Genomic DNA, 20,943 nt, shown 5'->3' on the forward strand with positions numbered 1-20,943 from the left:
ACCGCCCTCCTTGGCACCCTTAAATACTTCCACAGACACAAGTTCTTGACATCCTGCCTCTCGCCCCTTGCTGTGCACCGCGGTGGCCCCTGCTCTCCTGGCACAGGAGGGACGAAGCAGCAGCAATCCACTAGCTGGTGCTTGTTGGCCCAAGCTGGCAGCAGTCAGGAAACCTGGTGGGAAAGTGGGGAGCACAAGCACGTGGGCAGGGCCGGGCCATGGAGCAGAAGCCAGGCTGAGGGGTGCAAAGCAGGGCAGACAGGGGGCGGAAGGAACTTGGTTCATCCCGTTTCCGGCTCTAAAACCAGCCGCGGACTAGCAGCTGGGGGATGCGCCTCAAGGGCTGCTGGGTAATGTAGTCCCCAGGCCGCCTGTCCAATAGCAGCGCGCGGAATCAGCGTCTCCGCTCTCCCCGGGGCCACCAATGGCGGCGTCTCCCAGAGGCTGCTGGGTAATGTAGTCCGCCTGCCACCGGCGCGGGTAGCAGCACGTGGCTATCACGGCCCCCCGGCAGGCGAGGCGGGGCGGGGGTCAGTGCCCAGCGCGTGGGGCACGCTGGCCGGTGTGTGCGCGCGTCCTCCCGGGGGGGGGGGGGGTCTGGCTGTGCGGCGGTGACAGGCCGGGAACGCAGCTCCCAGCATGCAGCGGGGCGCTGGGCGGAGCGAGCGCGGCGCTGTCTCCGAGACTGGCTGCGCGTGTTGGGGGTGCGAACAGGTGTTGGCCGGGGGGGGGGGAGCCAGACGTGCCGGAACCAGGGGTGTCGGGGGGGGGGGGGGGCAGCGCTCACACTGTACAGCCTGTTCCAGTGGCCAACATCTGGATTTCCCTGCTCCCGCCTCTAGCAGCGCCTCCTGCCCGCGGCTCTGAGGCCAGCCCAGCCAGAGCAGATGGGGGCCTGGTGGCAGGTCTGTCTCCTCGCCATCCCATTGGCCCTGCCCACGGACCTTGGGTACCCGGAGCAAAACGGGGGCTGGTAAGTAGACAACCCATTCAGCAGTATAGGCTCAGGGCGCCGAGGGTAGCTGTGTTCCTCTAGTTCAGCAAAAACCAGGAGCAGCCCTCTGGCACCTTTAACACATTTATTTGGGCGTAAGCGTTCCTGAGCTGGAGCCTGCTAACTTCATGCATCTGACAACGTGGACGCCAGCTCACGAACGCTTAGCCCCAAATGACTCTGTTCGTATAGTCTCAGTCTCGCTGGGAACTAAAGTATCTGGTCTGCTTGCATTCCCCGTCTGCTTGTGCTGCCCATACAGCATGCGCTGTTGATTAATGCCAAGTTGGTCAAGGACAACTCCATTACAGAAAGAGCCAGGTTCTTGATTACCACAATGGCAACAGCTCCCTGCTCTCCCACTGTGACCGTCATTGCACTATGCTTGACTCCTGACTGCAGCAGAAGTACTATTACCTTGAGATGCCAGATGAACAAAGGCTTGTTAGCCTGCTCTTGACGTCCTAGCATTTTGTAAGCGGGCCGCTGATCACCTTTTTCCCCAGGTGTAAGTCTTGGCTGGTATCGGGAGAACTAGTTCTGCCTAGGTGTCTAGTGGCAGAGTTGCCATGGGGGACAAGCATGAAGTACTAAGGATTGGGGGACCTGGGCAGTAGTCTTGATTCTGCCACTGACTCACACAGTAATCATGGATAGATCAAATACCCGTTCCGTGCCTCAGTTTCTCAAATTGTTCACTCATGATAATTGCGTTTGGGGAGTAGGAAGACCTGAAAACCTGCCCCAGTCTAGACATACCCTTAGTGGCCCTTGAATAGAAGGGGAGGGAGCTGGCAGTGACCATGTCCCCAGTCTCCCCTACATGGGTTGCTGCTCCAGGGCTGATGTTGCCTGCCAGAAATGCTCAGGCTGGCAGTGGTTGATGCTAAGGGCTCTGTCCTTTCCCCACCCTAGGCTGACAAACAAGTACTTGGCTCCGATGGAAGAAGAGCACTGCACGGTGGAGAGGAGAGACGCTTCCCTGACCTACTCCCAGTTCATAGACCAGTAGGTGTGCTGCTCACCAGCCCCTTTCCTGTACCCAGCACCGCCTGCACCCAGCATGGTTATTACTGGGGAGAGGGCTTCTCTGGGCGCTTCCCCTCGACATGACTGCACAGGGTCCTGCCTCCTGGCTGTGCACAGGTCGTGGTAGAGATCTTACAGCACTGCTGGGCAACTTGAGAGCTGATAGAACAGGGTTGGGGCTGCACACAAGTGAAAAACAAAAAAAAACCCACCGTGTGCCCCATTCCAAAAAAACCCCTCACTGGCGTGGCCCTGACTGAAAAGGAGACACTCCCCACATCCCCCTCACACACCTCTAGCCCTACTGTGGTGCAGCGGAGGGTCTGGCGTGCCAGTGCAGGCTCCTCAATGCCAGGGGGGAGCCCTGAGCCTCCAGGGCCAGATCCAGGCAAGCCAGCATCCGCCCCCCGGGCCTGAGGGTCCCGCCCTGCGTTAGCAGAGAGGCTTCTCGGCCAGTAGGCAACTTGCAAACCAGTGACCATATCAGAGCTTTCTGTCTGCTGCTAGAGAGCAGTGACTCCCCTAGCGCGTCCCACAACCCCAGCTTCTCCGTTAGCCTCCAGCAGACCCAGAAGCACAGAGCTCGCCCCTCCCCGCTGTCGCTCCTTGGCCCAAGAGCTCACATGGCCAAGATCTGCCCTTGGGATGGTCTGTGAATGTGGCTGTCCAAGCTTGCCTGCCCCCTGCCACTGAACATGCACAGAACGTATATCTGAGCACGGAACAGCTTGGCCCGGGGAATCGCTCACGGAAAGCTGTTGCAGAGGTGGTAACTGCTGGGTTTCACTGCAGCGCGCACTAGTACTGTCACCCAGGGGCTCTGCTTTAGCTGATGGGGAGTCAGCTGGATACGTAGACTGTGCCAGGTCCCAAGGGGCCAGGAAAGTATTGAATGCCCTCTGTTTTCCAGATATGCCTTTTCCAGGCCTGTTGTTATCCAGGGCATCACAGACAACTCGGTAAGTGCAGTGTGCTCCTGGCTGGGCCGTTCCCCCGCTGGCCTCCGCCATCTCATTGTATGCAGGGAAACAGCCCCCCGGAGCCCTTCCAGCCTGCCCCCAGTCCAAGCGTAGTAGTTGTGCCTGGCTGCCAGACATATGCTCCATATCCGGCTGGGTGTCACTGCTGCCAGTGTGAGGTCTATTGACACTGACGCTCAATGCAGGGTGATGGGAAACAGCAGAGAGCTGCTGGGGGAGTGCTTCTGAGTAACTCAAGGCATCCATTTTGGAAGGGAGCCCCTGTCCCCCGTGATAGATCCTGAAGTGGGAAGTTCCCTCCTGTGGTGGCATCTGGACCAACTCCAGGGCATCCCTGTGTTGGTCTGTGTCCTGCTGGATTTGGGACTGAGAAGGGCGTGTTCATGGGCAGCTCAAAAGCCGGCGCTAAAGCGAGGAGGGATGTCGTATCGCTGTGCTGCCCCCCCGCCCCGGCCTGGCCTGTCACTCCAGCCCAATTTCCAAGTAGCTTTCCCAGGCCCCTCGTCCCTCTGCTCTGTGCCTGCAGGAATTCCAGGCGCACTGCACAAGGGACCAGCTGCTGGCAGAGTTCGGGGACCGCCTGGTGCGTCTCAGCACTGCCAACACCTATTCCTACCGCAAAGGTGAGGCACTTAGCTCCAGAGCACATGCACTGGTCTGCATGCTCACTGGGACAGCCACTCCAGACAGACATGGGGGGGGGCAAAGCTGGGGACAGACACACAGGCTGCTTGGCCTCAGCCAACGCTTCTCTTCCTGCTGCCATGGCGGGCGGGTGACAGAAGATCCTGCCTGCGGCCTTGGATTTGGTCGTCCAGGGGACACTGTAAGCCAGCCTGGCTCCTTTTCCTTCTCCCTCTGTGCTTTGGGCAAATTGCTGGCCCTTGCTGTGCCTCAGTTTCCCCAGCTGTGACCTGGAGACAATGCACTTAGCCCTGGAGCTCCAGCATTGCTCTTGGCTTGGGGGAGAAGGTCTCAGCGTTGCTCACTGGCATCCACGGACCAACAGGGACTTCCAGGCTGCTGGGCTGTGGGCGCTGCAGAGGGAATGAGCAGGAGGAGGGAGGAGGCACTGTCCTTGGCCCTGGCTAGGAACCAGGTCACACACCCTGTGAACTCTCACCGGCTGGTCTCCTCCCTCGCAGTGGACGTGCCATTCCAGGAGTATGTGGAGCACCTGCTGGAGCCTCAGGATCTGGCCTCCCTGGGCAGTGGTGAGTAGAGGCCTTCCCGGTTAAGGCCTTGTCTCGGATTCAGACATGTGGCTGGATTGCTGGGGGCCACCTCCTGGCCAGGGTTGTGTATCCCTCCCCGGCCTGCATGCTCAGCCAGACCAGAGCTCTCGGGGTCACCCTTGTCTCTTCCTCCCCTCACCAGACACGCTCTATTTCTTTGGGGACAATAACTTCACCGAGTGGGGCTCCCTCTTCCAGCAATACAGGCCGCCTCCATTCCGGATTCCAGGCACCAGCGGGGCCTACAGCTTTGGGATCGCTGGTCAGTACCACTCTGGGAATAGGGGCTAGGGGGACGGAATGGGCTGTAGGGACTTCCTTCCCAGGCTCAGATGGACACGTCAGCCCAGGAGCGATGGCCACACTGCAGAGGGGCCCTCCAAAGGCAGCAGGGCAGCCAGCAGGCACAGTCCATCTCAGCGCCTCTCTGCTCTGTCGCCCGCAGGCTCCGGTTCTGGGGTTCCCTTTCACTGGCACGGCCCAGGGTACTCAGAAGTGATCTACGGCAGGAAGGTGAGCAGATTGATTTATGGGCCCTAGGAAAGTCAGGGGGTTCCCCATCCAGAGCCCACTGTGCAGCAGAGCAAAGTGGGGATTTGAGCCAAGCCAGGGGTGCTATCTGCTGCCCTGGCCAAAGCCTAAGGCTTGGGAAATTTCTCCATGCTGCACCTGGCCACTTGTACACACAGAGGGCTGGGAGTGGTGGTTCCTTGGTGGCCCCTATGGCAAGAGTCTGGACCCAGACTGCACTGATGTGCTAGGTGCTGTACACACGGAACAAGACGACAGCCCTTGCCCATTGACCAGGGGATCAGGCACTCAGATTCCTGTGTCCATACGGGGGTGGCTGGCAGAGCCCTAGCAGTTCTTACACAGGCCACCCCCACATCCCCTCCAAGAAAGGAGGGAGGAAGGAGAACTGCTGGGCCTTGGGGGTAGGGAAGAGGGGTGCACCCATGAGTGGGGACGGAGGGGGAGCCCACCCTCAGGGAGGCCGAGATTGGCAGGTCCCTAGTGAAAGGGGACGCCATGCCGGGCAGAGCGGGGTGTCTGAGCCCTTCTCTTGCAGCGCTGGTTTCTGTATCCCCCGGAGAAAACCCCCGAGTTTCACCCCAATAAGACAACACTGTCCTGGCTGCTGGACACATACCCGTTCCTGCCGCCGGAGGACCGTCCTGTGGAGTGCACCATTCGTCCAGGCGAGGTCAGTCCTGCCCCCTGGGGCCTGGTGAGCCAGCCAGCCACACACACACACAGCTGCTCAAGGGGGCTTGGTAGCCAGAGAGAGTGGGTGGGAAGATGCTCTGATGCCACAGAGCAGCAGCAAATCTGCCACATGGGCTGGGAGGGGATCAGGGACCCCACAGCTGAAGCTGTCAGAGGGCCAGCCATTCCCACAGCAGAGCCCAGCTGTACACTGACCAGCCCCGTGCACCAGCATGAGGGGACAGATCCCCATTACTGCTCCCCAGCCAAAGCCTGGCCTGGAGGATCCTGCCCTCTGATGCTGGCACTGCTGTGGGGAGGCGTAGTCAATTGGATAGGAAAACACCTGGGCGTTTCAGGCAGTACTGAGCCACACCCGGAGGGGGCACACGCTCAAGAATCAGCAGCAAACGTGCAGCCAGGAGCCGTGTTGGCCCAAAGGGCAGCAGAGAGGCGGAATGGACCTGGCTGTGGGGGTTGATTTCCTGCTCTGCTGGGGGCATTGTGTGGGAACCTGAGCGAGTCCCAGAGCCCCTGGGCGTGAGCGGAGAGTAAATCTCCTAGAGCTTGTAAGGCGCTAAGATACTGCGGTGACGTCTGTTCCTAGCTCCCCCTCGGACACTGCACGAGTCTGCATCGCTCTAGGCCCCAGCAGGGAAATGAGAACAGCACTGCCTGCCCCCGGGACAGCAGCGGGGCTCACTTGGCTGAGGATCACGCATACTAGGGAGGGAGGGGTATAAAACACAATGGCATGTCCCGTGACATTGGCCCTTCTTTGCGCTCAGCTGTCAGGATCTCAAAGCCCTTACAGCATAACTACAGAGGTGTCCCGCCCACGGGATCCTTTGGGGTCACGAGTCCCAAGGGAGCCTATGGGATTCCCAGGGGAGCTGGGGGAAGCAAAGCTACCCAGCAGCTTGCTCTGCTGCACCATGGCAGCAGAAAGCAGAGTGACCTGGCTCGGGGGAGCGGAATGATCCAGCTGGGAGATGGAGGGGAGCGGGCTCGGTTCCTACCACTGCAGTGAGTGAGAGAGGGGGCCCCGCCTCTGCTGCTGCCCAATGCCAGGCCCCTGGGTACTCCCTTGGGTTGCGTGGCTCAAGGGAGAGAGCTTTGGGAAAGGGACAGGACTCCCTCATTAACACTGTAAAACTGTCCCCGGCAGCCCTCACTGACCAGTTATCTACACTGTAGCCACACCGGTGCAGTCAGCTGTCAGCATGTGTCTGCTCCGTGCACCTCTGGCCCTTTGGGTGGGTACAGCTGTTAGTTGGTACCCGTATAAAGCTCAGTCTTGCTAAAAGTCCAGCCCTGCAGACACAAAGGGCAGCACATCATCCCTCTGCGGGGGCATTAGCAAGGCTGCACCAAGGACCCAATCCTCAGCTCGGGGTGGGGGGGGGAGAGGAGCAGCAGAAGGGGCAGTTCCATCAAGGCTGCACAGCCAGTGAAGGAACAGACAACAGCTCCCCTTTGCTCTCGTCTGTCTCCTCTGCAGGTCCTGTATTTCCCTGACCGCTGGTGGCACGCCACCCTCAATTTGGACACCAGTGTCTTCATCTCCACCTTCCTGGGGTAACAGCTCAGGGCTTTGCTCGCTTGACATTCCTGGTGGTTCTCTGGGAGCTGAATTGTCACATCTGTCCTGCTACAACTGGAGCTAAAAGCCCAGGCCCTCTGCTGGTGGATTATCGCCTCCCTCCCCACAAGAACCCTGCACCAGTGGGCAGAGCCATGCCTGAGAGCAGCTGACCCTGGAAGAGTCCATCTAATTCATCACAGATTTATCCTGCTCTGTGTGGACACCACCCCCATTCGGTGGCTGAGCAGCTGCTGGGCTTGAGTTGAAAGGGGAACCGGACTCCCATGCAGGGAGGAGCTTCCAGCAGCTGGTGGACTTTGTTGGACTCCCTTTCGGTTCCTCTCTGCAGCTCAGACACAGTTCAGCTTCTTCTCCATGGACAGCTCTTCCCCTTGCTGGCCTCCTCTTCCTTCACATCCTCTTTGTGTTTCTAACAGCTGAGGAAGAGAGTCCATCGCAGAAGGCAGCTTCTGGCTCAACCCTGGGCTCTAGGCAGGAGCGATAATACTACAAAGACTCTTCTGTAAATGGTCAGTAGTGCAGAACCAGCCACTCCAGCTCTAGAGATAAACCAGCAGCTTCCAATGCCCTTGTGTCCTCCCCTCATACCTCTGTCAGTCTCTCTCCTTTCCTGGTGCTCGTTTGTGGGCGCAGGGGAAAAAGGAAGGACCAGTTTCAGTGAGCCGGTGACTGGGCTGGCTCTCACTTGAAGGTTAATGGACAAGCAGCAGCAGATACTGAAATAAGAGTTTAGGTTATTTATTGGGATTTTTCTATTTCTGGATTAAAATTACCAACCTGAACTGTGCACTTGTCACGACTGCCCTTGGCGCTGAATCCTACCGCACATGAAGCAGCTGCTACTTTTTCTCTCATTTACTCATGTCCCCAGGCATGGTGGAAAATTCATCCCTGCTCTGACACGCACAAGGTTATTCCAAGAGTGAGTCTGGCTTTGGGGGTTGTTTTCACAATTGCTGCCCCCCCGCAGAGCTTTGAGTGCTTTCAGCTAGCACCGCACACAGGATCTGATTACACTGCAGCTGGACGACGCGAGTGCCACATATTCAGACAGGAGCTCCCTTTGGTCTAGCCCGGGGTGGGGAACCTATTTTGGGTCAGGGGCCACTGACCCACAGAATGATCAGTCAGTGGCTGTACACAAGTGAGAAACAAAACAAAAAACACCCCCACCAGCATGGGCTCCCCAATGCTGGGGGAATCTCCAAGCCTCAGGAGCTGGATCCAAGCAAGCCAGGGCAGCCCCCGGGCCTTAGGTTCCCCACCCCTGGTCTAGCCAGAGCAAAGCTAAAGCTCAAGTAACAACGAAGCCAGACCCACCCCGAACTTCTAACACCAAGGTATTGCCCATGCTGCCTCTGGCTCACGGTGCTTACTCAGGCTAGATCAAAACTAGTTCCACTGCGTCTATACATGCTGCAGTCACCCCTTCTGACTGTAGTGCTCAGACCAAATAGGCATGGCGTTACAGGTCCAGGACCAGAGACAGATTCCTGTCCCAACCCAAAGTCCCTTCCATCCTAATGAGCACAGGCCACACTGCCTCCAAGCAATGCGCCCTCTAAATAATTCTTGGGCTAGGACAATTCTGTGAAAGATTCACCTCGTGCACTGCTGTAAACTAGCGTGCTGCTCGACAGTCCAGACAGCTCTGCACGGCATGTGACTCTGTCAGCCGGTATGTGGGTCATCAGTGCAGCTGTCACCAGGCAGGCAAGGCCTGGTCCTGCCCAGCCATTCTGAAATGTCCTGAGGCACTTGTCCGACTGACTCTGGAAACCGTCAAGATTGAACACTGGTGCCTTGAAAACAAATCTGAACCAACGGTCGTCATGCAGGGCACAGCACCTGCTCCCCTTCCTCTCTCAGTAATTGCTCTTGAATTTGGAGAGGCGTTCACTGAGGGGGAACAAGGGAGCTTAGTTTGCAAAGTGCAAATGATTCAGAGGCCAAGTAGGTGCTGACTCCTGCCCAGCACTTGATGCAAGAATGAAAGGCTACCTGATGGAATTGAAAAGACAACCCATTTACCACTAAAAGACAATCCTCTTTTGCAGCCTGTTACTAAGCTGGAGTATTCTCTGCCCCAGGTATCAGCCAGGCAATGAGCTCTCAGTATGACCGAAAAATCAGTGGGAACTTCAAAATTAAAAACAGCATCTGCAGGTAGATTAGTGAGATTAAATGGAAAGGCCTCCAGTCCTCACACTTCAGATCACAGTGCAACGATCAGCAAGTCAGACCAGGAGAACAGCAAGACGCACCAGCAGCCGAGGAAACCTTGACTACAAGTAGGACCACAGACTGGCTAGACCAGTGTCTGCTAAGAAGTTGTTACATTCAAGTATTTTGCTATGTATATTCTCCCCCTTCAACAACAAAATATACGTGCCAGTGGCCCTGCCTTCATAAAGGCTATTCCCCCCCCCCCCCACTATAAATAACCTGGCAAACACTCCAGGCCAGGTGGGCTAACAACTTCAGCTGAAGACTCATTCAATAGGAAGTAACACTGCTCACAGCCCCCCCTCCTCCTTTCTGGGAGGAACTAAGGCTACATCTGAGATTTACTTCCTTCTCCAGCCCTGGACAACACATGAAGCTACAAGCATCTCTTCTCTTACTGTCCCACCCAACAAACAGGTTTGGCTTTGTATTAATCTAAAAGCCCCCTCCTGGCCGTGAGATTGCACAGCAGAGCAAAGATACTGAGGCTAGGAGCTTTGCCCCCTTTCCCCCTGCCCCCATCTATAGTCTGACCCTTTGCATCCACACAAACAGGTAGAAACACCCCACAATTTTCCTGGGTCCACGAGCCATCCCATCCATGCACCAGAGGGTTTCTCCAAGTATCAAAATATAACCAAAGCTCTCCCTAGGAAATCGGATCTGAAGGGGACAGAACTTCAAACTGCAGCAGAACAGGTTTAGAAATTAACAAATCCAAAAGCAGAGAACACTCCCTGTGAGAACACAGCCCTGCCCATGTGATGCAACTGAAGAGACCTGGCAGAGATAACACCACCAAGAATACGTACACAGATCCCCATGCAGGTGCTGCCTCACATGTGAAGACTGTGGCTACCCTCATCTCGCACATGGAGGTGCAGCCTCTGGAGGCTCGTGCCCAGCATGCCATGATGCATCTTAGTGTGAGCAGCCTACCTGCGCTCCTTACTAAGCAATGAAGTGTCGTCTGTGCAACTGCTGTTCATCTGTCCCACCACTTCTGCTCCCTGGTGCCTCCACCCAGCCTTTTCAAAGAAGAGTTCCCTGCAATCATGAAACATTCAGACTGTTTATTCAGACACTTATTGCTGAGATATTTATTAACGTTGGCACACGAGCTCTTGAAGCCAGGCAGTCTGCAGGCCAATCAGGCATCACAGCTTTCAACAACCACAACACTCGAGGCCAATTTTTTTAAGGGTTTAATTAAAACAAGTATGAACTTTGATCCAAGTGGTTAGCAGGGAGCTACTGCCCCTGGGGCTGGAGAGTGGCCTCCCATGGGTCACAGCATCCATGCTACAGGACACGGGTGTCCCAGCACGAGCCCACACGCCAGGCAACGTCTCTATAATATATATTTCATTTCCCTCCCCCAACAAGTGGCTATTTACAGGAAAACATGGAGACAGCTACGCTAGACAGACAGGAGATGTAGGAAGAAAGAAACACAAACTATGTACAGAGGGAGGGGAGTGGGGAATGCAGCTGAGCATGGAGCGCCGGTGAGCCTTTCCAAGCCAGCTCCTTGCCCGTCACAGCCTGGGCCCTGGCCACGGCTCCCGCCTCTCCCCAGGAGCAGGGCTGATGCTGTGGGGAAAGGAGTCGGCAGCTGTTTCTGTGTTTTCTGTACAGCCAAGGATCCGAGGTGGGTTCTGAAAAGCAGTGGTGCTGGCTAGTACAGAGGGACACTGCTCTTCCAAAAGTGCTTCTGTGGATTGCCTCCAGGGCCAGGTCCTCCTGCCTGCCGGCCTAAGGCAGTCGGGCTTCTGTCCATCACGCTGGGAGGTTACCAGGACCAGGCGAGAAAGGACCCTCCAAGGTCCTGCTCAGTCAGTCTGCCCCAGCTGTGGTTTGTGGGAGAAAAGATGATAATACACCCTAGTCCAGCACTGCCAATGGACCTCTGGGCATCCAGAGAAGAGAGAGAGAGAGAGAGAGAAAGTGAGTAAGGCATGGTGCCAGCCCAGCATGCTCCGAGAGCAGTCCATAGCAGAGCGAGCCTTGCTGTCACAGCTGGGGATGCCGTGAGGATCCAGAGGTCTGTGCCCGCTCAGCTGTCAGTAGTCTTCTACCCAGCCGTTTTCTGATATGAAAGCATCTATCACCTCCTTCATAGCAAGGTTTGGGATCAGCTGGTCTTGGGTCAAAGGGCTTCGGGTCACAGGATCAAAATGACCAACACGCTGAAAGGGAAGAGAGACGTAAGGAGGATGGAAACGACACAAATCTGAGAAGCCAGCCCCTTACCCTGTCCCTGCAGCTGCATCCCCTAGTCATGGTCAGTTTCAGTTCCCCGGGTGTGGCTAGCCCCTGCCGCCTCCTCCTCCATGAGGGATGCGTCTCTCACAGGATTCCACAGCTGGACGCTTTAATCTGCGATGTCTTGTCCCTTCCCCTCTTATCGCCACTTCTTTCTTCAGCTTGTTACTTGCTACCCCAACAGAAACAGCTCTTCAGTCACAGCCATTCCCCCTGCTGGGGGGGTTTCAGAAGGACCAGCACCCTCCCCCCTCTGCCTCCCCCCCACAGCCAGGAGTGGGCCAGCAATCCCATGGCACAGAGTGCACAAAGGAGAGAGCTGAGATGTAACTGAACTTGGCAATTTAACACTGCTCTAGGTGCACAGATCCTCTTAAAACATAGATCCAGCAACAAGGATTGAGGGCCCATGTCTCAACATAAGACTCCTCCACATTCCCCTCTCACGTCCCCCCAGACAGGAACTTTACAGCATGCCTGCGAGGCCAGACTGGCTGAGTGCGGGCTGGAAAACCCTGGCTGTGAGGACAGTTTCGCTGAGCGCGCCCAGCCAGCAGCCCTGCAATTACAGCTCGAGCACTTTGACCTTCTTCGTTGCTCCGGCACCGTGCAAAGAGAATGGCAGGGCGAGGTGACCAGGACTCAACCCCCTGAAGACCTCACAGCACTCCATAAGCGTGGCTCATCTCACAGACCCCCTCCCTAACCCCAGAAGGGCTGGGGGACAGAACGGACACGCTCACGCTTTAAAAACAAGCTACTTCAGCATTTAAGATTTAGATGGGTGTCCAAACTCCACTGCTTTTTCTATAGGCCCCACCTCTATGGCCAGGCAGATTTCTACCTTGTTACCAGGGCCTGGTGTAGGGATGTAAACAAGTAGTCGACTACTCACATTTCCCCACCTCCACCACGGCCTCTGTATCAGAGGCAGCAAGGGGGAGGGGAAGCAGGAACCAGTGTTGGGGGGACCTGGCTTAAAAACTGGTTCCCCCCAACACCGTCCCTTATCAGAGGCAGCAGTGGGAGGGGGAGCGAGGGGAGGCTGTTCCAAAGCAGCCTCTGCCCACAGCAGGCCCAGGCTCTCCACGGGCAGGCAGCCCAGCTCAGTCCCACTTGTGCCAGCTCGGGATCTACCCCTGGTGCAGCAGCCCCGGAGTTTAAACGTAGCAGGAGCCGGGCTGCCTTCCCACCTGGCTCTTAATGCAGAGCCACAGAAGGGGTCGCTCCTGGACCCAGAGCGAGCTGGGATTGAGCACTTCTTCCCTTATCGACTAATCGTGTAGTCGATCAAAATTCTATCGACTACTCGATGAGCGAATTACCCGCCTCTGAAAATCCTTAGGCTGGGGCCCACGAATGCCCCACAGGGCTTGAAGGGGCTGCAGCTGCTCTAGGACAAGGGAGGGAGCAAGCCCCTTACAGCTCTGTGGGTTGAGTCTGTGTTGCTCTTCCCCAGTACAGTCAGTTTCCAATCTTGGTGGGGTTTTCACCCGCAAAGGGGAGAGCCTGCAAACCTACACGTGCAGCCACGGGGCTGGGGTGCAGGCGCAGCATCTGGCAGGACATGACCTCCTGTTCGGAGACTGATTTAAGTTGCTATCTCCTGGGTTTCCCTACCTCACGCGTACACGCACTCTTCCTTTCCTCCAGCCCGCCCATCCTCTCGGATCCCCCATTACCTGAAGATGCTCTTCTATGTCTTTCCTGTCGTAGGTGATCCCACTAGGGGTAATACAGGGCTCTCGCATCAGTTCAAAACTGATCTTCCCACACAGGTAATCGGGGATGTCGCGCTTCTGACTCGAGAAAGAACAAAAGTTCAGCGTTAGAGAGCCATGTGCAGCAAGCCCATGTCCCAGTCGAATGCAGCAAACCAATGAACAGGGGAGCCAGGGACAGGACTCAGCGTGGGTGCAAACAGCACAGATTTCACCCCCGAATCAGGCACACGAGGGAGAACCCTGCACTGCACATCAGATAACACAGCTGGGTAAGGGCAGGTGCTGGTTTCTACCTCTGTACCAAGGCCATATTTTCACTCCAACTAGCCATTAAATCCACCCCAGCTGGAGCTTCTACTATGCTGTTAATGGTCCATCCAGAGAGGTGCACGGCCTCCTCCAAGGCTACCACATCTAAGAGAGCAGCTGACTGACAGGGAGCAGTTCTCACCCATGAAATGCCCCATCTCCACCAGCCAGTGCAGCTGGAGTCCCAAGCTCATCCTCACATCTGGGGCTCCGGTCCCTCACGTGTAGCACTGGCCTGTTCCAGCTCTTGTTGTAGAGACCTGGTCCCACGCAAGTTTTAAATCAGCCCAACAGCAGGTGGTAGGGCAAACAGGACGGGATGAGATAAGCCACCTCCTGAGGCTCCCCGAGCTAAGCTACCTTCTCAGTCACGTTTGAGGCTCACTCTGAGCCCTCCCCTCCCTGCCTGCTCACAGCAGCCGCACCTTTGTATGCCCATCCTCACCTTCCTCTTCTCATCCACCTGAGAGAACAGCTCGTCCATATCAGCCAGGAACTTGTCCTGAAAGAGAAGTAACCCCTTTAATGGGAGGGGGCAGAGGGCCCTGCGGGACTCTGTTGCCTCCTCAGCATCTCAGGCTGCAGGGCCTTGGGCACAAACACTGTGGCCATTGATGGAGAATGGTTCCCTCACCCACCCCCATAGCACAGGAGTCACATGGCAGAATCAGTTCTACAGAGAAGAGGCTGTCTCTGGCTCACAGCAAAAGCTGAGGGGATCCCTGAGAGATCAAGACCCTTCAAGAAAAGGGTTTAGTGTCTCCCTTTGCCAGTTTCTATCTGCTCCCTGCAGTACAGGCGTGTCAGTGACAGACAGACAGGAACCTGCTTACTTTAACAGAACAGCTCCTGTAAATACACATCTACCAATCGGCTGGGTGGTTACTGCTCTACACTGATGTACATGAGACTTGGATTTAGTTGGGGCTGGCTGGGTGTTAGTAGCTGTGTCAGCCACAGCAAAGGAAATGGAAAGGGTCCTGCCCGTAAATCAGTAGTGGCTCGTGAGGTGGATAAAGCAGCGGTGTTCCAAAAAGAGCCAGTCTGACTGTGCCAAAAGAATGTGGAGAGGGGAATAACGATCTTCACAGCTGCGAAGTGGGCGCACTGAATGCCCACTGATCACTCAACGCACAGCCGCCGTATGTGGGTGGGGCACCGAATTTAGAAGTTAAAGCACCAATACCGCCAGCTGCAGTGCAGGAAGAGGACGCGGTACAGCATGTGCTCTGCTCACACAGGGTTGGGGGGAAGCAGCCACTTGAGTGTGGAGAACCTGTGGGGTTTCTCTTGAGTTTTGGGAACATGAGTAGAACCTGCCCCCCCATTATCACCACTGACCCAGCACAGCACCCCTGAGGATCAGGAAATTACTCCAGCCATTTTCCCCTCTAAGCTCACTCCAATGGGACACTCCAGAGTCTCCACCAAAGTTCTACCATGGCACATTCCAACACGCTGCAGCCCTGTTCTCCACTCTTCCATGATGCCCAATCCCTGCTGAACCACAATGAACCCAAAGCAACACAGCTCCCCAGGCTGGCTACCACCTTCAGTGCTGGGAAGGAAAATCAGCTGGACTCTGTTCCTATCCCGCCGATCCGCTCCACAAGCAGATGTGCTGTATTCACCCTAGAGAACTTCCCCTTGGGCTCGCTGCTCACACCACATAGAGACACATGCACAACACTAGTGAGCAGGCTCAAATACACACGAAGGAGATGGATTCACGAGGTTGCCTCACATGTTTGGCTTCAATGTTAGATAGCTGGGCACGGCTCCGGCTCTCGTCCACGTTCTCCTCTTGTTGTGTCCTTTGGCATTCGTCCAGCTCCCTAGGGGAGAACCAGGGGACAACTTTCTAACTACATGGATAGTTAAGCCCTGGAGCGGGTTACCTAGGGAAGTTGTGGTTTTTAAGAACAGGTTGGACAAACACCAGTTAGGGACAATCTAGGATCACTTGGCCCTGCGCCAGCACAGGGAGCAGGACTTGATGACCTCGTGAGGTCCTTTCCAGCCCTACATTTCTAGGACTACAGCCCAGAGCAAAAGATTAGCAAAGGAGCCCAAAACGCCACAGTGGAGGAGAAGGAATATTGAGCTTGGAATGACACACTCTTAGTTCCCTTTCTTCACCGCCTTGGCACAAGGATTCTGGCTTTCCCGTAAAGCCAGATAAGCAGGGACACTCCACTATCTCAATAGTGTGGGCTTCCTTAGGGCAGTGCCTTCTACAGCCAGGGCAAGCACTGTTGGAAGGCCCATCTTGTCACCAATTTCATGATATGTTTACAAAGCTTTATCTTTTCCCCTCCTCCCTTCGCATATAGGAGGGTCTTCCTGTGAGATTCTGCCCCTCCCTGCCTGAGGCCAGTGTTGTTGGGAATACAGTCCCTTCCTCCTGCTTCCACAGGCCCTGTGCTCTTCAGGATTCCCCTCAATCCCTCCAGGCTGTGAGATTCAGAGGGCTTGTCTGCACTGTGAATTAATCCATCACAGGGAGGTGCAAATTCTAGTGCACACTAGTGTGGCATGCATTAACTGATCCCTGTAGACCATGGTAGCACACACCACAACTTCCCTACTGCACATTAATTTAGTATGGTTTGAAATGAACAAATTGGAGAGCAATAAAACTGGCAGCAGGTTTAGAAAACCTGACCTGGTGGGAAAGGTTGAAAAAACGGGGCATGTTTAGTCTTGAGAAAAGAAGACCTAATAATAGTCTTCAAATCTGCTAAGGGCTGTTACAAAGAGAACTGCAATCACTTGTTCTCCATATCCACTGCATGTAGGACACGTAGTAATGAGCTTAATATGCAGCAAGGAAGATTTAGGTTAGATATTGGGGGCAACTTTCTAATAGTAAGGGTAGTTAAGCTCTGAGGTAGACTTACAAAGAAGACTGTGGAATCCCCATCCCTGGAGGTTTTTAATAACAGGTTAACTAAACACCAATCAGGAATGGTCTATGTTGACTTGGCCCTGCCTCAGCTCAGAGGGCTGGATTTGATGACTTCTTGAAGTCCCATCCAGCCCCACTTCTCTATGATTCTATGACTAAGGTGCACTAAAGAGCTTTAGGGGGTAAAAGCAGAGTCCACACAGGCCTGTTAGTACATGACTCCCTAATGGGCACTAGAATTCACACTCCACTAGTGTGGTCTAATGCCCAATGTAGAAAAGCTCAGAGATTTCTATCTGAATTACCTCTCCTTCTCGGCCATGATGAGTTTGGTTAGATAGGAGTGCAACTCATTTTCCTGGTTGATCCGTTTCTCTTCAATGTTGTTCCAGCGTTTCTTCTTGGCAATCCGCAGTGCACTTGGAATATCATCCCCAAAATTCAGTCGCTGTTCCTTGGCTAGGTTATAGGCTGGGGAGACAAGAAGTGTTCTGAAAGCTGACAGCAGGGTGGAAGAAGCTGATGCTTTGCTAAGCCTACTTGGGAGGTGCAGCTAATTCAGGGTGGGATTTGGGCCAGTGGACTCCTGTTTAGGCTTCATCCCCAATCAAGTATCAGCAGAACCCAGATACAGGGAGTAGCAATTACATTCCTACAGGTTCTCCATTACTATAGAGCGATTAGAAACAGGCAGTTGTACAAAACTCAACTTTTCAAGATAAATTCACATTTTGTATTCCAACCAATGGTGACAACCCATGCCATACACTGATGCCTGTTTTGTATGCGAGGCCCTTTCATTTCTCTGCAGCTATGGCCCTTGTCACAGGGCCTCCTCTGTATCGCTGACTTCTCTGTATGTTAGCGACAGCCCCAGGCAGGCCATGCTATCCTGTTAGTATGGGAGGTCCTGGTCACCTCTTTAGATTGGTGATGGCTTGCGCCAGGCCTGGCCATTCAGTAGGAAGACCCAGCTTACCTCTCTGCAAGTTAGCAATGGCTTCATCGTAGTTCTCCATCTCCATCTGGCACTGCCCCAGAAAGAAATGGGCTTTCACTGACTGGCTGTCTAGTTCCAGGGCATGTTTACAATCTGCCAAGGCTTTGTCGTGTTGCTGCATCTTCAGGTAACACAAGGCTCGGTTGGTGTAGTATACCGCCACTAAGGGGTTCCGGTTCTAGAAGAAAAGTCAGATATGTTAAAGGTCTGCCAAAGAATATACACAAAGCATAGGAGACTTTCATAACTACGTAAGGTTGGGAAGGGACAGAAGTCTTCCTCCTACTCTTAGTGTGTGTGAAATGTAAATATTACTGGATTGGTCCTCACTGTTCTGGTTATTTGCTCAACCTTATAGTAACAGTCGGAAGCAGTGCGGAAGCATACAAGTTCTGGATTGTTTGGTCTACTGCACATTACCCTTTGAAATATGGAGCCACAGTGGTATGAGGATGGACGTTAGCGCTAAAAGCTTTCTATCTGGGCATCTGAATCCTGGCTCATGTTTCCAGAAGTGCAAATGCAGAACTCTGCTTTTCTTTCTCATCTCAACCTTACCAGGGCTCATCAGGAGGGAGTGTGGCTTTCCTTCTGTGGGCCAGAGGAAAGATACACCTTTGAGAAGCTCCACAGACTCCTCATTATTCAGCAGACAAGGTGAGATAGGCCCACAAAGGACAGTTTTGCTCAGAAATCCTGCAACGTGTAATTGGGTGCAGGCCCAATCCTTGACCTGAATTATTTTAAACTGCATAACTATTTTGCTCATGAAAATTGGAACAGTGCATACTTCCCCCACACAGCTCTGCCAGTGCTGTAGAACCCTGACCTCTGTCACCTAGACCCTGGGCCTTCAAATACAAAATGCCAATGCACTTCTTGATGTGCTGCACCATGGACAGTTCCAATCCTTCCTCCTTGTTTTGCCAGTTCACCACATTCCTTGCCACATGAGCTCCTCGGTGTTCTAGCCCTGGACTTCCACTTATCCTGATAACGCACCACCGTCCTGACCTGCGGCGCCTGCTATTCTGGTCCTGGGTCTCTGGCTCAGCTCCACTGGCGAGTTGCAATCTTGACCTACCCCCTCCCCCAGTTATTCAAGTTTTGGATTTCTTCACTTCGCAGTGATTTGATGATGTGAACAAACATCCACAGGGGATTCTGAAGAGACCAACGCACATTTTCGCTTCTGACTCAAAACCTGAACCCAAGTTTTCAAGGTTCTAGACTACTTCTCAGACCACAGCTTGTTCAGTAAATGCATACAAGTGATGTTAATCAGCATATCCTTAGAGCTAAGTGATCACTCCTGGATTTCTAGAGCAATGAAGAGTCTTATGATGCATAATCTTGCCCAGTACATTTCCATTAGCTATTTTCTAAAGGTATGTTGTTTAAAAGTTCATCAACTAGGAATATTACATTGTGGTTACCAAGCTAATCAGAATTTGTATAGACTACACAATTAGTCTATAGGACTGCTCAGTCCCGGCTCGTGCTGAGTCCAGCAGCCCCTATTATCAAGATGGACCAGCTAACAAGCGTTAGTAGTTACCATGAACCAGCAGCCAGGTTGAGATACAAATATACACTTAAGAAGCAATACCACAATAGCCAACTACAAAAACCATGAATCCTACATTGAGACAGGCTAGATGGTGAAAGTCACCCAAATGAAGAGTGTATTACAGACAACACAGAGCAGAGATTTGTTTAGGATGTGTAAGTAAACATAGAATAGCCAGACTACACAAACTGGCTTTTGTAATGCTATCTTCCTAACGAAACAGAGGAAATACTTGACTCAGCTAAATACCAGGTGGGGCACAGAGACTATGCCAGACCTAGTAGAAAAGCATCCCAAACAGTAATCACTGAACATTAGCATGCCCTATGTGCAACTCAGTTCTGCAGAGCCAGAGAGAAAACAATCCCCATGGGAGAGCCATGTTAGAAGCAAAGAATTTTATTCCCAAAAGGACATACCCTTAGGAACCCAAATCCCCAAAAGCTATAGTCAGGAAAGTCCTAGATTATGGCTTTGCTGGTAAACCTGTAATCTGGACCACATCCCAAGTTTAAGTGCTGCCCTAGCCAGAGCTCACTAGCAGCGCAGTGCAGTATTATGTAGAATAAGTCCTTTGGATGACATTTTAAACTAAGATCCTCCCTGCCCATACCTAGTGGATATGGGAGTGGAAACCAAGGCTCTATTGACAAGTACTTCAGTTGTAAGGCTAAAGATCCCATATGGTGCTTTGTGGAGAGACTAGGAGATCACCAGTGTCCTGTGCAACCCCATTCAGCATCACATACACCTTCCAACGTCCCCAGCTGTTTGCTTTTGCTGCCAGTTTCGGTAAGAGATTGACAGGGTCTCTCTGACCCTCCCCACACTGAATGGCGAGTGGGCTGCTGACAGCAGTCTGGGCCCCCATCCAGAGGCTGCGTGTGCCGGAGTGGGAAACATTCTCCAGGCCACCTGTTCCCAGGAGACCCTGTCACCAACACAGCAAGGGGGGGAGGGAGGAGGCCTGCGGGGAAGCAGGGACCAGAGCCTGGATCCTTCCAAAGCCGGGCGGGGGTGAGGAGGAGACAGAAGCGCTAAGGCAGGAACTGAGTCCTGCAGCACGGCCCATGCGGGGCGAACCCGCCCAGCCGCCGCCCCCGGAGGGGAACTGCCCCCCCAGCCCCACAGGCTCTCCCTTGCGGTGGGGGGCAGCCCTCCCCAGCAGCGCCGCCCAGCTCCGAGCTAGGCCTCAGCAGGGTCCTGTAGCCCCGCTCCGCCCGCCGGGCCGCAGACACCCCCCACCTCCTCCCGACAGCCCCCCCGGCCCGCCCCCTCGCGACACCCCCCACCTCCTCCCGCCCCCCCGGCCCGCCCCCTCACGACACCCCCCACCTCCTCCCGACAGCCCCCCCGGCCCGCCCCCTCGCGACACCCCCCACCTCCTCCCGACAGCCCCCCCCCCTCCCCCTCGCGACACCCCCACCTCCTCCCGACAGCCCCCCCGGGCCCGCAGACACCCTCCACCTCCTCCCGACAGCCCCCCCGGCCCGCCCCCTCGCGACACCCCCCACCTCCTCCCGACAGCCCCCCCGGCCCGCCCCCTCGCGACACCCCCCACCTCCTCCCGACAGCCCCCCCGGCCCGCCCCCTCGCGACACCCCCACCTCCGCCCGACAGCCCCCCCGGCCCGCCCCCTCGCGACACCCCCCACCTCCTCCCGACAGCCCCCCCGGCCCGCCCCCTCGCGACACCCCCACCTCCGCCCGACAGCCCCCCCGGCCCGCCCCCTCGCGACACCCCCCACCTCCTCCCGACAGCCCCCCCGGCCCGCCCCCTCGCGACACCCCCACCTCCGCCCGACAGCCCCCCCGGCCCGCCCCCTCGCGACACCCCCCACCTCCTCCCGACAGCCCCCCCGGCCCGCCCCCTCGCGACACCCCCACCTCCG

The 20,943-nt window shown here is 55.2% G+C and overlaps 2 protein-coding genes across 4 annotated transcripts in view; one reads left to right on the forward strand and one right to left on the reverse strand.

Moving 5' to 3' along the window:
* Nucleotides 1-609: 609 nt before the first annotated feature.
* Nucleotides 610-7,837, forward strand: JMJD8 (jumonji domain containing 8). Of its 2 annotated transcripts, XM_006124556.4 has the most exons (10): nucleotides 611-714; nucleotides 843-973; nucleotides 1,910-2,002; nucleotides 2,934-2,982; nucleotides 3,530-3,626; nucleotides 4,149-4,217; nucleotides 4,381-4,500; nucleotides 4,684-4,751; nucleotides 5,308-5,442; nucleotides 6,946-7,837. In XM_006124556.4, the coding sequence occupies exons 1-10, from the start codon at nucleotides 640-642 to the stop codon at nucleotides 7,024-7,026; spliced, it is 918 nt and encodes a 305-aa protein (XP_006124618.3). In that variant the 5' UTR covers nucleotides 611-639; the 3' UTR covers nucleotides 7,027-7,837. The 2 variants fall into 2 exon arrangements, with proteins under 2 accessions (XP_089638370.1, XP_006124618.3); XM_089782244.1 differs by lacking the exon at nucleotides 4,381-4,500 and having other exon boundaries at nucleotides 610-714.
* Nucleotides 7,838-10,466: 2,629 nt separating this feature from the next.
* Nucleotides 10,467-20,943, reverse strand: part of STUB1 (STIP1 homology and U-box containing protein 1) — a 30,559-nt gene continuing 20,082 nt past the window's right edge. For both annotated transcript variants that reach the window (XM_075899203.2, XM_075899202.2), the window contains exons 2-7: nucleotides 17,462-17,660; nucleotides 16,788-16,953; nucleotides 15,319-15,409; nucleotides 14,020-14,076; nucleotides 13,224-13,340; nucleotides 10,467-11,465 (exon numbers count right to left, since the gene is read on the reverse strand). In XM_075899203.2, the coding sequence (XP_075755318.1) occupies nucleotides 11,340-11,465; nucleotides 13,224-13,340; nucleotides 14,020-14,076; nucleotides 15,319-15,409; nucleotides 16,788-16,953; nucleotides 17,462-17,603 (699 nt within the window). In that variant the 5' untranslated portion in view covers nucleotides 17,604-17,660 and the 3' untranslated portion in view covers nucleotides 10,467-11,339. The remainder of the gene's footprint in view (nucleotides 11,466-13,223; nucleotides 13,341-14,019; nucleotides 14,077-15,318; nucleotides 15,410-16,787; nucleotides 16,954-17,461; nucleotides 17,661-20,943) is intronic.

Source organism: Pelodiscus sinensis, chromosome 15 (assembly GCF_052426305.1).
Source record: "Pelodiscus sinensis isolate ZL-2025 chromosome 15, ASM5242630v1, whole genome shotgun sequence".
Classification (NCBI taxonomy): domain Eukaryota; kingdom Metazoa; phylum Chordata; order Testudines; family Trionychidae; genus Pelodiscus; species Pelodiscus sinensis.